This window comes from Triturus cristatus, chromosome 2_1 (assembly GCF_964204655.1).
Source record: "Triturus cristatus chromosome 2_1, aTriCri1.1, whole genome shotgun sequence".
Classification (NCBI taxonomy): domain Eukaryota; kingdom Metazoa; phylum Chordata; class Amphibia; order Caudata; family Salamandridae; genus Triturus; species Triturus cristatus.
In genome coordinates this window covers 991,800,413-991,813,022 of record NC_140581.1, presented here as the reverse complement: position 1 = coordinate 991,813,022, position 12,610 = coordinate 991,800,413, and the positions used below count along the sequence as shown (strand labels likewise).

General features: G+C 45.6%; 1 protein-coding gene across 2 annotated transcripts in view; it reads left to right on the top strand.

Moving 5' to 3' along the window:
* The window catches only part of FOCAD (focadhesin), a 1,730,079-nt gene that overhangs the window by 791,762 nt on the left and 925,707 nt on the right, over window positions 1-12,610 (top strand). For both annotated transcript variants that reach the window (XM_085634390.1, XM_085634400.1), the window contains exons 28-29: window positions 7,212-7,328; window positions 11,240-11,478. In XM_085634390.1, the coding sequence (XP_085490516.1) occupies window positions 7,212-7,328; window positions 11,240-11,478 (356 nt within the window). The remainder of the gene's footprint in view (window positions 1-7,211; window positions 7,329-11,239; window positions 11,479-12,610) is intronic.

Here is a 12,610-nt window from a genome sequence, read left to right as displayed (position 1 = left end):
CTAGCACCTCCCCAAGCAGGAAACCTATTGTCCAAGCCTCCCTTGCCGGGATCACTCCCAGCAGCAGGAGGTCAGACTCGTGTCTGTGGCAGCAGCATCCATTTTGTGATGCTGAGGCTTTGGATAGAGTTAAACAGCAAAGTAGGATTTTAACATGTCTCTCCCTCTAGAAGGGAGGAATAATATCCTCATCACCAGAAATGGTATGGGGGTATTATTCCAAAGTGTTAGACACCTTACACGACATGTTTTGATAAAGCCAAACCATAGTTACCATAACCGTTTAAGATTATAAGGCACTTTAAGAGTATATGGTAGGCTATATCATAGAACAGCTATAAGGACATGGTTCCGAAAGCTGCAGACAGGCTCAGCTCATGCTAGAGCACCATCTCACATGTTACCAAGCACTCTGCCTCCGGGATTGTTAAGGCCTGCCATAGGAGTGGCTGATAGGTACACATGTGTCTATATATAAGGTAGATATAGGTATACTATATCTAAGCAAGGGGTGATTACACGACCTTGCCCCAGCTGAGTGATCAGCCAGTTGTGTCTGATTGGAAGGCCAGACCAGGGGTGGCATAATACATGCTGCAGCCCCTGGGAGGCCTAGGGTACACCTATGCCCTGGGTACTTAGGGTACACTGTACAGGGTCCAATAAGGTGATCTTTACCAATTGTGTATGTACCTAGGGTACATGGAGTCCATTTTTAAGAGAGAGCAGACAGCCTGAGACCCTGAATGGCAGGATCTCAGGCCAACTAAGTCGAAAAACCAGCTAGACACTAGGCAAAAAGTTGGGGGTAACCATAGTCAGATATCCACCTTCCTACACAACCCCCCCGCAAACGAAAGGAGATAAGGCTGGCCTTGACAAGGTAAGCCTCTATTGCCTAAGTGGCCATATAAGGAAGAACCAGCACTGGCATGGTTACCCCCTGTCTCATGGTCCACTAAGCAATCCCTCATCCTAAAGGTATCATAGGGTCTCCACCATAGGGAATCTCTACCTTTGGTGTGTCTTTGCAAAGTAAAAGGCTGGTGTTGAGATGGAGTACTGAAGTGAGTGTCCTCAAAGTGAGGCCCCAGCTTCCTCCAATCATCCTCCACCATGGATGCCTTTCTTTCTTTAACTGAGTTGCACTGTGCTCTCAGGGTCAGCCTCTGGCTACCTAAAGCTGGAGGCTGGGTCCCTTTTGTGGGCTTACTGGAGGGACATGTCAGGTTTGGGGCCCTAAGGTCCCATGTTTGCCTGTGCCCAACAGAATCCCTCTGGGGGAGGTCCCTAACTACCTGTAAAGGGGATCCCTCAGGAATGTTTTTACCCATCACCTGGCTAGGGCTACTAGCCAGGCAATCCTCATTCTTTTGATGGGGGGGTTCTTGTGGACAGGGGCCCTCTTGGGGTCCACTGGCCTCCCTGACCTCTGCAGCTCTGGGCTGACTGAGGCAGGGTAGAGAGAGGCAGGCTACCTGCACCAGACTGGGTCCCACCTTGGAAGGGGCCACTGACATCAGAGGCTCTGCCAGGCCAGGCCTGGCTACCTCTGGGGCAGTTCCTTCACAAGGGGTGAGGTCAGATCCCTGAGGAGGCTGACCTTTTCCTAATGTCTGGGGAGAGGGAGACTTTTCTTCCTCTCCACTACTCTCTGTTTGTGTGGAGTGATCCGTAGTTTCAGGCTTCACTACACCTATGTCAGTCTGAATATGGACTGAGACCATTACAGTCCTGCCAACCTTTGCAGGGAGGCACTCAGTTTGGGTTTGAGCTGTGACTGTCACAGCTCTACCAATCTCTATAGGGAAGTCTGTCTTTGCCTGGGCTGTGGCTACCACTGCCCTTCCAACCTTTTCAGGGAGGAAATCTACTTGGACAGGGGTTGTGACTGGCACAACCCCACTACCCTTTTTGAAAGGCCTACCATTTTAGAATGGGTGTCTTGTTCAACTCCAGCCCAAGCTGAGAGTTCTAAGTCATTCCCCAGTAAGCAGTCCACAGGCAAGGTTGGAGACACTGCCACCCTTTTAGGGCCAGTGACACCTCCCCAGCTGAGACATACCTCTGCCATGGGTTGACTGTTCTGTTTGCCATCAATGTTAGTTACCTGGTATGAGAAACCAGGCAAAAGCTGCTCAGAGGGAACTAGCCTATGGGCCACCATAGTGATGCTAGCTCCAGTGTCTCTGTAGGCCTCAGCTTTTCTACCATTGATGTAGGGCTCCTGTCTGTACCTACCCAAGGTGTTGGGACATGCAGTGAAGTTGGCAAACCCCATGCCACCATCACAGACAAGGGTAGCTGCTGTAGGGAAATTGGCTAAGCCAGAGTCCCCCTGTGTTCCCCAAGAAAACCCAACCACATTTTTGGGGGCACTCCCACCACCTGGGGGATTACTGCTGACAGTAATAGGTGGTGTGACAGGAGTAGTTGGAGGAACAGTTTTGTTTTTAGCCCTTGGGCAACTGCTGTCAGTTTTCCAATGCCCAGGAGTTTTACACTCATGGCAGTAAGGCTTTTTAACTGTGGTAGAGGAGGGAGCTTGGGACCCACCACCCTGTGTGGAGTTTTGGGGCCCTGAGGAAGATTTCAATTTTGTTTTATCCCCACCCTTCTCTTGAGGCTTGGTGGTATCTTTCTTTTGGTCACCACCCTGATTTTTAGGCCTAATCCTGGTCCTGACCCATTTATCTGCCCTCTTTCCCAATTCTTGGGGAGAGGTCAAATCTGAGTCTACCAGGTGTTGATGGAGAAGCTGGTTCTGACAATTACTAAGGATCTGCTCCCTCATAATCAAGTTGTACAGTCCTGTATAGTCCTGCACCTTGCTGCCAGTTAACCAACCTTCCAAAGCCTTAGTGGCACAATCCACAAAATCAGACCAGTCCTGTGTCTGTGTCTTCTGGGTGTCTCTGAACAACAACCTATATTGCTCAGTGGTTAAGCCAAACCCATCTATCAGAGCACTCTTCAGGACTTTGTAATTGTTAGCATCCTCATCACTGACTGTGAGGAGCTTGTCTCTACCTTTGTCAGAAAAGGAGAGCCACAAGAAAGCTGCCCACTGACTCTGGGGTACCTGCTGTACTTTGCAGGCCCTCTCCAAAGCAGTCATCCACTTGTGGATGTCATCCCCATTCTGATATGGGGGGACTATCTTGCTTAGGTTTCTATGGTCATAGGACCTATCCCTATCTCTAGGAATGTTGCTGCCACCAGTGGGTTCTGACCCACACCATTTTTGCTCTCTAGCCAGAGCAAGCTTCTCCTTGGCAAGGGCAAGTTCTTCCCTCTGAATCCTCAGATTAGCTTCCCTCATTCTGGCTTCATGCTCCTTTCTCTCAGGGGAAGTCATTCCCCTGTGAGAGGAAGCATTAGAGATGCTAGAGACATGGGAGTGGATGGATTCCCTTGAAGGGGATCTGTCTCTCCTGCTTCTCTGGTTAAGCCCACTTGGGGGTCTGTATGGGGGGACCCCATGCAAACTCCCATGTAAGCTTAGGTTAGCCTGGCTGTCTACCTCTTCATCTGAAGCCCCATCTGACTCCTCTGTGGTGGGTAGACCCTTATCTACAGCTATGGCACCATACTTGGCAGCTCTTTCAGCATCATAGGCCTCCAGAAGCTCCACTAGCTGTCTAAGGGTAGGGTTGGAACCCTGTTTTAATTTCCTGGAGGTACACAGTTGTCTCATCTCCTGGAAAGTCAATGCATCATATCTAGAGGGAATCTGTCCAGGATTCTCCTCTCCTGAGGGAGTATCAGTGTGATCTCCATTCAGGGACATGATTCTAGTGAGGGTGTGGTGTGTGCACCTACCTACACTAGTTGTATCTACTAAACCACTCTAGTAGTTGTAGTCAGGGTGTGTTACTACCTTCAACCTACAACCACTAAGTCCAGTAGGACGTAAGTATTATAATCTATGTTATATGTACCTAAACAATATCTGTGTGATCTTTCAATTTAGTATCTCAAGATTACAATGGTATTACAACAGCAAGCTCAGATCCCAACCGCTGCTCACCAATGTGAGAAGTTGGCCTGATGTATGATGTCACTAGTTCTAGTGTACACCTTATATCAGTCCAAATACCCTTATGGTGATTGGTTGTAAAGTCAACCTTATAGACCAGCTATCCTAGTGGTAGCATGGACAAGAGCAGTCTTAGGCTAAACTCTGAATGGCATGTGAAGCCAGCTGTGATACCATATATAATCCCTTGAATACCAAATGAAAGGACACCACAACAGATATATATATAAAATAAAGTGTATTTATTCTAGTCAAACCCTCAGCACTCTTTATGAGATTCGAGGTAAGTACAACACAGTCTTATTTAAGCATACATTAAGTCACACAGGTAAGTAATACAGTTAGGCCCTAGGGGCCACGCAAACCATATACTAAGTAAGTGGTATAAGGACCACTGTCACGGAAATAGGATAGGCCTAGGGAATCGCTGGGGCTACACTACACTAGCAACAGTTAGGAAGTGGGAGGCCCACGGGATTCAGGTGCAGAGTGGAAACACTCACGCGTAATGCGTAAAAGTCGATAGAAATAGTAGTTATTAGAATTTAACAGTTTTAGGACACCTCTGGAATAGCTAGAAAGTCGAGACTCGGAAACTAGACCCTAGGATAGTCAATACCCTTGTGAGCACCGGAGTACTCAAGTTACCTAGCCCACGGGCTGCGGGTGCATAGGTGTGAACTTGCGTCGGGTTTCGTCGTTGACTTCTATGGATGCCTGAAGGAAAGTTGCTGACAGGCAGTCAGTGAAGAGTGTCCGGTGGATCCCAAGGATGGAATTAAGAAGGAAGGATACCTGCAAGCAGAAGGGACAGAGTCTAGGTCACCAGCCGGGAAGGTATCAGGAAGGAACCAGGCGATGTCGTGAAGATGCAGGTGAAGAGGCGAAGCTTGTCGCAGCAGCCACGGGTACCAGGAGACGTCGAGGACGACCAGGACCAGGAGGGGAGCTGTCCCACGAAGGCTCTTGCTGTCGGCGGCGGCGATGTCGAGTTAGGACCCAACAAGCCTTGGCAAGCGGAACCCACGCAGAATGGAGGACTTGCTTCTGGTGCAGACCAGGAAGGTCTGGGGTGCTTCTCTTTCACAGAGGAGCGGGTGCCAGTCTGGAGGAGCGGGACCAGCAAGATGAAAACAAAGGTTCGTCGTCGCAGAGGTCACTAGCCAACGGGCCAGCAACCGGACAACACGTCGAGCAACTCAGGTGCAGAACGGCCCCACGTGAAGTGTGGGGAGCTGGTCTTCTTTGCAGATGGTGCTTGGGATGGGGGCTTCTCAATTCCCCAAGCACAGCCTCGAGGAAGCCTCAGAAGTCGCGCTAGTCAGTTACTAGCCACTTTTCCCAAGTTGCCGGTCCCACGTCCCTCGTCGCCTCCACGGGTCTCAGCTTCGCTGCAGATGTGGATCTGGGTCAGAGGTGTCTGGAAGTCTCGGCGCTGGTCAGTCTCTGCAGTCGTCCCTCGTAGGATCAGTCGCAAAGCAAGCAGCGGTCGCTGGATAGTGCCTGGTTGCCCAGGGTGGTCACTCCTTGGCCACAAGGGAGATTTCTTCAGTCTTCTTCCTGAGGTCGAATGTCGAAGGTCCAGAGTTTCTGTTCAAGTTGCAGATTCAGGGTAATCTAATTTAGCAGGGCTCAGCTACTTACTGATATACTGGGCTAGTGGGCTGGGCTACCTGCAAGGTCCCTCCTATGGGTGGGACCAGGAAGGGGGGTGGCTACACCCCCTTTCCTTTGTCCAGTTTCGCGCCAGAGCTGGGGCTGGAGTGCCCCAGCACCGGTTTGAACTGGACTATGCATGGAGCACCTTGTGTGCCCCAGGCATGACTCATTCCTTTCAGCCCTCCCTGCCCAAATACACTAAAGTCTGTCTGGGGAGGTGCTAGCACCTCCCCAAGCAGGAAACCCATTGGCCAGGCCTCCCTGGCTGGGAGGGCTCCCAGCTGCAGGAGGTCAGACTCGTGTCTGTGGCAGCAGCATCCATTTTGTGATGCTGAGGCTTTGGTGAGAGATAAACAGCAAAGTAGGATTTTAACATGTCTCTCCCTCTAGAAGGGAGGAATAATATCCTCATCACCAGAAATGGTATGGGGGTATTATTTCAAAGTGTTAGACACCTTACACGACATGTTTTGATAAAGCCAAACCATAGTTACCATAACCGTTTAAGGTTATAAGGTACTTTAAGAGTATAGGGTAGGCTATATCATAGAACAGCTATAAGGACATGGCTCCGAAAGCTGCAGACAGGCTCAGCTCATGCTAGAGAGAGGACCATCTCACATGTTACCGAGCACTCTGCCTCCAGGATTGTTAAGGCCTGCCATAGGAGTGGCTCACAGGTACACATGTGTCTATTTTAAGGGTAGATATAGGTATACTATATCTAAGCAAGGGGTGATTACACAACCTTGCCCCAGCTGAGTGATCAGCCAGTTGTGTCTGATTGGAAGGCCAGAGCAGGGGTGGCATAATACGTGCTGCAGCCCCTGGGAGGCCTAGGGTACACCTATGCCCTGGGTACCTAGGGTACACTGTACAGGGTCCAATAAGGTGATCCTTACCAATTGGGTATTTACCTAGGGTACATGGAGTCCATTTTAAAGAGAGAGCAGACAGCCTGAGACCCTGAATGGCAGGATCTCAGGCCAACTAAGTCGAAAAAACCAGCTAAACACTAGGCAAAAAGTTGGGGGTAACCATAGTCAGATATTCACCTTCCTACAGTCATGGAACTAACCGAAGAATCTATTTACTGCGCATTACTAGCTGTATTTGACTGGCTTAAAAAATACAAAAAACAGGGTTACGTTTTTCATCCTCTGGTTTGAAATTGTGGTTGCTACTCAAAATGCCCGGCAAAATATTTTATTTAGCCTTTAAGATATGGATCTGAGGGTTCAGCCAGTCACCTTATTACTAAATTTTATTGAGTTGTAATATGTGCCTGCTTCTTAGATAAAATGTTTGTTTGTCCACATATGATACTACTTTCTAAGACATATATCTATATACATATATGACTTTGAAGGTAGCTATTACTTGTCTGTATAACCATCACCGAGCAAAGCATATTGACAACACCTCAGAAGTGTTGCAAAATGTAATTTATTGGTTAAAATTGAGATCTCTGCTGTTTTTCAATTATGAATTTACCTTGTTTTTCCCTCTGCAGATAGAGCCTGATATACTTCCCACACAAGCCTGGCTGTCAATGGTGCTCGACACACTGCTCAGTATCGTGGATTGCCACTACCGACCGAAAGGACGGGTCTTTCCATGGTTCCAACATGTATGTCCAGAACTGTAAAAAAATACCATAGCAGATATTTTTGAGGTGTGAGAAAACAAATTGTGTTCTGCGTGTTTAGCGCAAATTACAAGGTCAATAACTAACACTGGTGAGATCTGATTTAGAAATGGTGTCTTAACTGGAATGCAAAGGCCATGCAATCAATGCCTATGAATACATTTTTATTTTCCATTGGGCAGGTTTTGGCCAGTGCCTGTTATATACCTAAACTGAGTAAATGGGGAGAGAAAAAATTCCAGATCAATTGGTCTACTGACCTAAGTTTTTGGAAAAGTCTATAATTTTCCTTATTCGCCGCCCTTTTTAGGTCTGACTTAGAGACAGCTTCAGTTGTTTTGCCAGCCTCATGCTTACATACATACACACACAACACCCCACCGATTCTCCTGGCGCTTGCCGCTTTGTATAATTAGGTTTGAGTTTCCATAGGAAGGTTAGTCCTGCAGTACTCCCAGGATACCTCAAATAAAAAAATAAGCATTCTGATCGGCCAAGAGGGATTTTTTCCTGTCATCCATCTTAGTAGAGTGGGACTGGTAGAGGGCCATTGGTACTGAGCAATCTGATTGGCTGGCTGCAGCACTGCAACTTAAGAGAAATATTGCCCTCCATTTTAAGGACTCCGGAACTCAAAGACGTGTCTTGAGTTAAAAAAAAAAGTACATGGTTGTGGGGGTACCAGAGGGACCCACTAGGGTTAAAATAAAAAAATATTGTGCCATGGGTCTTGCTGTCCTCCAAGGGCTCAGTGAGGCCTTCTATAGGGCTCAGCGCATCCTCTGCGGGACCGTGCAAGCATTAAAAAGTGACGCTTGCACTGTCCTACAGCCGCTTGGGGTTCTACTTATGCACTGGTACAGCAGGAGCGCAGTGAAAAAAAATCAGAACGTGGAGTGGGTGTCTGTGGGGGTTTGCCATTCATGGGCTGTTAGGTGCAGGCGCAGTTGGGTTTGGCCGCATGTGTTTTTGGGGGGAGGGGTTAAGTGCAGGATCTGGTCCCGACCCCACATGTCCCAAGGCGATGCACATACGGAGGGAGGTATGCGCGGGGACACTAGCTAAATATGATAAAATATTAATTGAAAAAGCAAAGATTAAAGTGACGTTATATCTTGGTCTGGCAACGATATCTTAATATAAAAAACTCAGAAATTTACTGAAAAAAACAAAGGTTAAAGTGACAATATAGTTGGGTAAGGTACTAAGATTTTAGCTCATGTTTAAAAAAAGAACCATTGAAATTCATTGAAAATAAAGGTTAAGAGGGATGTATATTTAGGTCTGGTTATAATATCTTACATTACAGAAAAACCCTCATAAATTCACTGAAAGAAAAAGTACAAGTGAAGTTATTGTTCGGTATAAAAGGTATTTACATTAAAAAACCCTAGAAACACAAAATATTTAAAACGGGGCTTTCAGTCAGTCCTCTTTATCTATTGGTATCTTCAGATGTCATTCACATTTTGGATCTGCCTGCCACACCCCACAACATGGTCGATGGGTCAGCCCACTTCAGCCATTAGCTCTCTTCACAGGATTTTTTTCTCTTGCACATGTACACATCTGCCTGAAAAGGACTCTTTCTCTGCAGGGAGGTCTCGCCTTTCTGGGATAGCTTTTTTGACTTTATTCACAATCTCTGTGGGATCCAACTTAAAAAAAACTTCCTCTCCCCAATTCAGGGTTTTCTAGATCCCCAGATCCATTCACAGAATGATAGACTTCTAGTGGACTTACTACTGACCTCGGCATGTAAGTCGATATCGGCTAACTGGAAGTACACAGCTGCTTCCTCCTTCTGTGCTTGGCTGAACTGGATTACCTTTCTAAGAGGAGCAGACAATATCTCTCTCCAGAACTCTCTCTGGAAACCACAGGTTATCAACGTCTGGGAGTCTCTGGACAACTATTTCGCCATGACAAAACTCCCGTAATCCCATACAGGAGGTAGCTGTACCCTTACTCTGACTTAGGTTAGAGTCAGCCCTCAGATATGAACAGCATGTCACCCCCCAACCCCCAGTAGTATATGCTTCACTCTATGCGCCAAATATGTACCCCAATTTATGTGTGAGTATGTTGTCATTATGCTGTACTGCCACTGATAAAAAAGGTGTCATACTCTCTGGCACACCTTCTTTTCTACTTGGCTGCTGTAATAACACCCTGTTGGTGAACAGCAAGGGGTTCCTCATTTACTCTATTATCTTTAGTTTCTTCAGCTTTTCTCTCTTATTGTGTTGTAGAGGATGGACTCGAGATTTTGCTTATCTTATGTTTTTGTAGAACCTATATATCCTCACCGGATCCAAAGTATGTGACTTACTTGCTATGTAACTTACTATTACAGCATTTCATGTTCGCCTCTGTTTTGTCTTCCTTTGTTTATAAAAATAACCCAATAAAACTTAGGAAATGGAAAAAAAAACTCCTTCCCATACACCATCACCAATTTTAGGTTGTTCCCTTCACTTTCACACAATGAGCACAACTGTACTCCTTCCTTATGTTGGAGTACATTTAGGAGCCTATTTGAAATTGAAAATTGCTTTTAAAATTTCGTGAATACCTACAAACTTTTTGAGTTTGTTGATGTCCACTTACTTTTGCCAATGTTTCCACTCAAATGCCCCAGCCCCTCCGAGGAGTTTTTCTACCTTGCTCATGTATTAATACATTAGAGTAAATGGCGTTGCCTGTGCTAATTCACATTTTAAGACAATGTGCTCTGAATGTACAAACATACATGCAGCTCTTTCTCTTCCAAAGTTAGATCTATGTGCAGAGATAGCTTAGTGAATCATGCCAGAAGAGTGTGATTCAGGATACCCAACTTTACATTGGGATATAATGCACCAAAGCCAATTGCGAATGAGTTGTGCAAAGCGAAAGCTTTTTATGCTTGCAAAAATGTAGACCCTTGAGAGGGGTCTTTTAACGTCCCCCTTACGATGGGAATTTTGTCTGACTGTGTTGAGGAACCCATGCTAGTTATTTACAGTGAGCTAGACACCTCCTGAACCAAACGAATAAGAGAAATACTTCTTAGGGCCTGCTTATTAGAGTTTAATTATCCAGACACTACTTTTATCGTAATGAAAATTTAACTCATCACATCAGGAAATCGCTATTGTATACGTTCAGGCAAACTGTGTCCTCGAAATTTCACTTGTGATTTGAATTTTATTACTACCTCTTATCATGTTGCATGAGTGCTTTCCCAGACCATTCCAATTGACTCCCGTCTTAATGCACATTTTGTTGCAATGATAACATTCCTATATGTCACAAAATGTGAATTTGGGGGTCCCCATCACAATAAAACCCATACTCTAACCTTGCTTGTTGAGTACAGTGCAGGGTGACATAAATTTGAAATACTTCCCAAACCATTACAAAATGTATTTCAGGTTTTGCCTACGGCGAGTTGTAGTCACTGACAGTTTATTTATACTGTTACTGCCTTGATTTGCTTTCCAAAAATGTACGTGTGATTCTTTACCCTGGGGCCACATATACTAGCGGTGCCATTCAGATCTTTTTTTAAATATTTTTTTCAGAAGCATGCAACATTAGGCCCAGGAGGGCCAGATCTGTGCCAGATTTTCAGGATAGCTACATAATATAAATTTACACATTGTAAATTTAAATGGGGCTCATTTTACATAGTCAGTGGTAATGCTGAAAATCTGGCTTGGGTCCAGCACTCCAGGACTTGCTTTGATCACTGCTGCCAGAGAAAAGTTGGGGGGGGTTTTGTGTTCTTCACATTCGACACCACTTTTTTCTTGCAACTGTAAAACCTTCCTCCATGCACATAGAAACAAGATATATGTAGAATGAGAACACGTACAAGAAATGCCTCATTTTACTCCTCTGTATTCTAGAAATCCTATTCGGGTGAGAACACTTCCAGTGCCATTGCACGGTCCTGTGCTGCTACAGCGCTTTCTCTTTTGGTGCCTGTGATCGTTGTATCCTACAAGGAGAGAGTGGAGGAAATCCTGAGCATACTGACTGCTAGACTACCTGGGAGGCCCAACGCAGACGAGGCCCAAGCTGTTCAGATCCATGTGGGGCTCGCTATGGGAATGTTTATTTCTCGTTTGTGCGAAGAAAAAGTCAGGTATGATTGACACTATTCAATAAGTATATGACCACTTGAATCTCCCCACTTTTGTCATATATTGTTTCTTTTCCTCTGCTCTGAAACAAGAACCATAAATCATTACATTTGCCTATATCTTCAAGCTAATTCAGCATTCTTATACTCATTCATTTTTGGCATAACGCTGTTTGGAAATTTAAGGCAGGGATTTGTGCTGGTAAAAATGAGGAGGTCATTCTCCGACTGGTATGCAAGGACCTAGGGACATTTTTGGAAGATACAAGAAATGTAAATAAATCATTGACTAAAAATGGGCCCATCACTCAATAGTTTTGATACCCATAATTTGCTTGGCTTTGGTTTATACTTAGGAAGAAAGAAACACTTTGAGTGACTACTTTCATGCTTGCCATGTGTACCAATCCATTATGTATACACATATGGTTATGAGCCAAGCAACATGATAGGCTATTCATCCCTCTGTTGTCCAAATCATTTCAGGTAGTTGGGTTTCTTGTCGCAGGAAGGACATCAGGTCTTGTGTGGTTTATGAAGTTCTATCATGGAAGGCGGCGGCAGAAATTATATATTTTTTCCTAGAAAAAATTGGGAATACCTGCAAGTAATCCATCACTACAACAGAGGGATATCCACTCTGTCTGATGTATCTAGAGAGGGGTGTTCTCATCCCTAGAATGAAAACTGAGCTGTAGTCGCTGGAAGAGATAAAGGAAACATCGCAGAGTAAACAAACAAAGGCTTCAGTTTGAGAACAACGTGATTGACATGTATTAGGGCATAACAGCTCCAAAAACACTTGTTGACCTGCAGAGAACAGGAAAGAGTGTGTATGTATGTATGTATATATATTGCCATTAAAAACGATTGAAAACTACTTACTGCAGCAATTGGAGTGGCTTGGTTTTCCCCTCCGAAAAGTTGTTGTTGGGGATTTCGGATATATATATATCTCTCTCTCCCCCCAGGCCCGTCTGTTGCTCAACTGGACAACCCAGGTACGGACCACTTCCACGGTGAAGTCATGCACGACTCCAACAGTTAGTTTTCCGCAATGCTATGCTTTATTGCGCATAAATTATAAACTCCAATGCGGCTCAGACATAGTGCCTGCCATGACGCGTTTCGATTG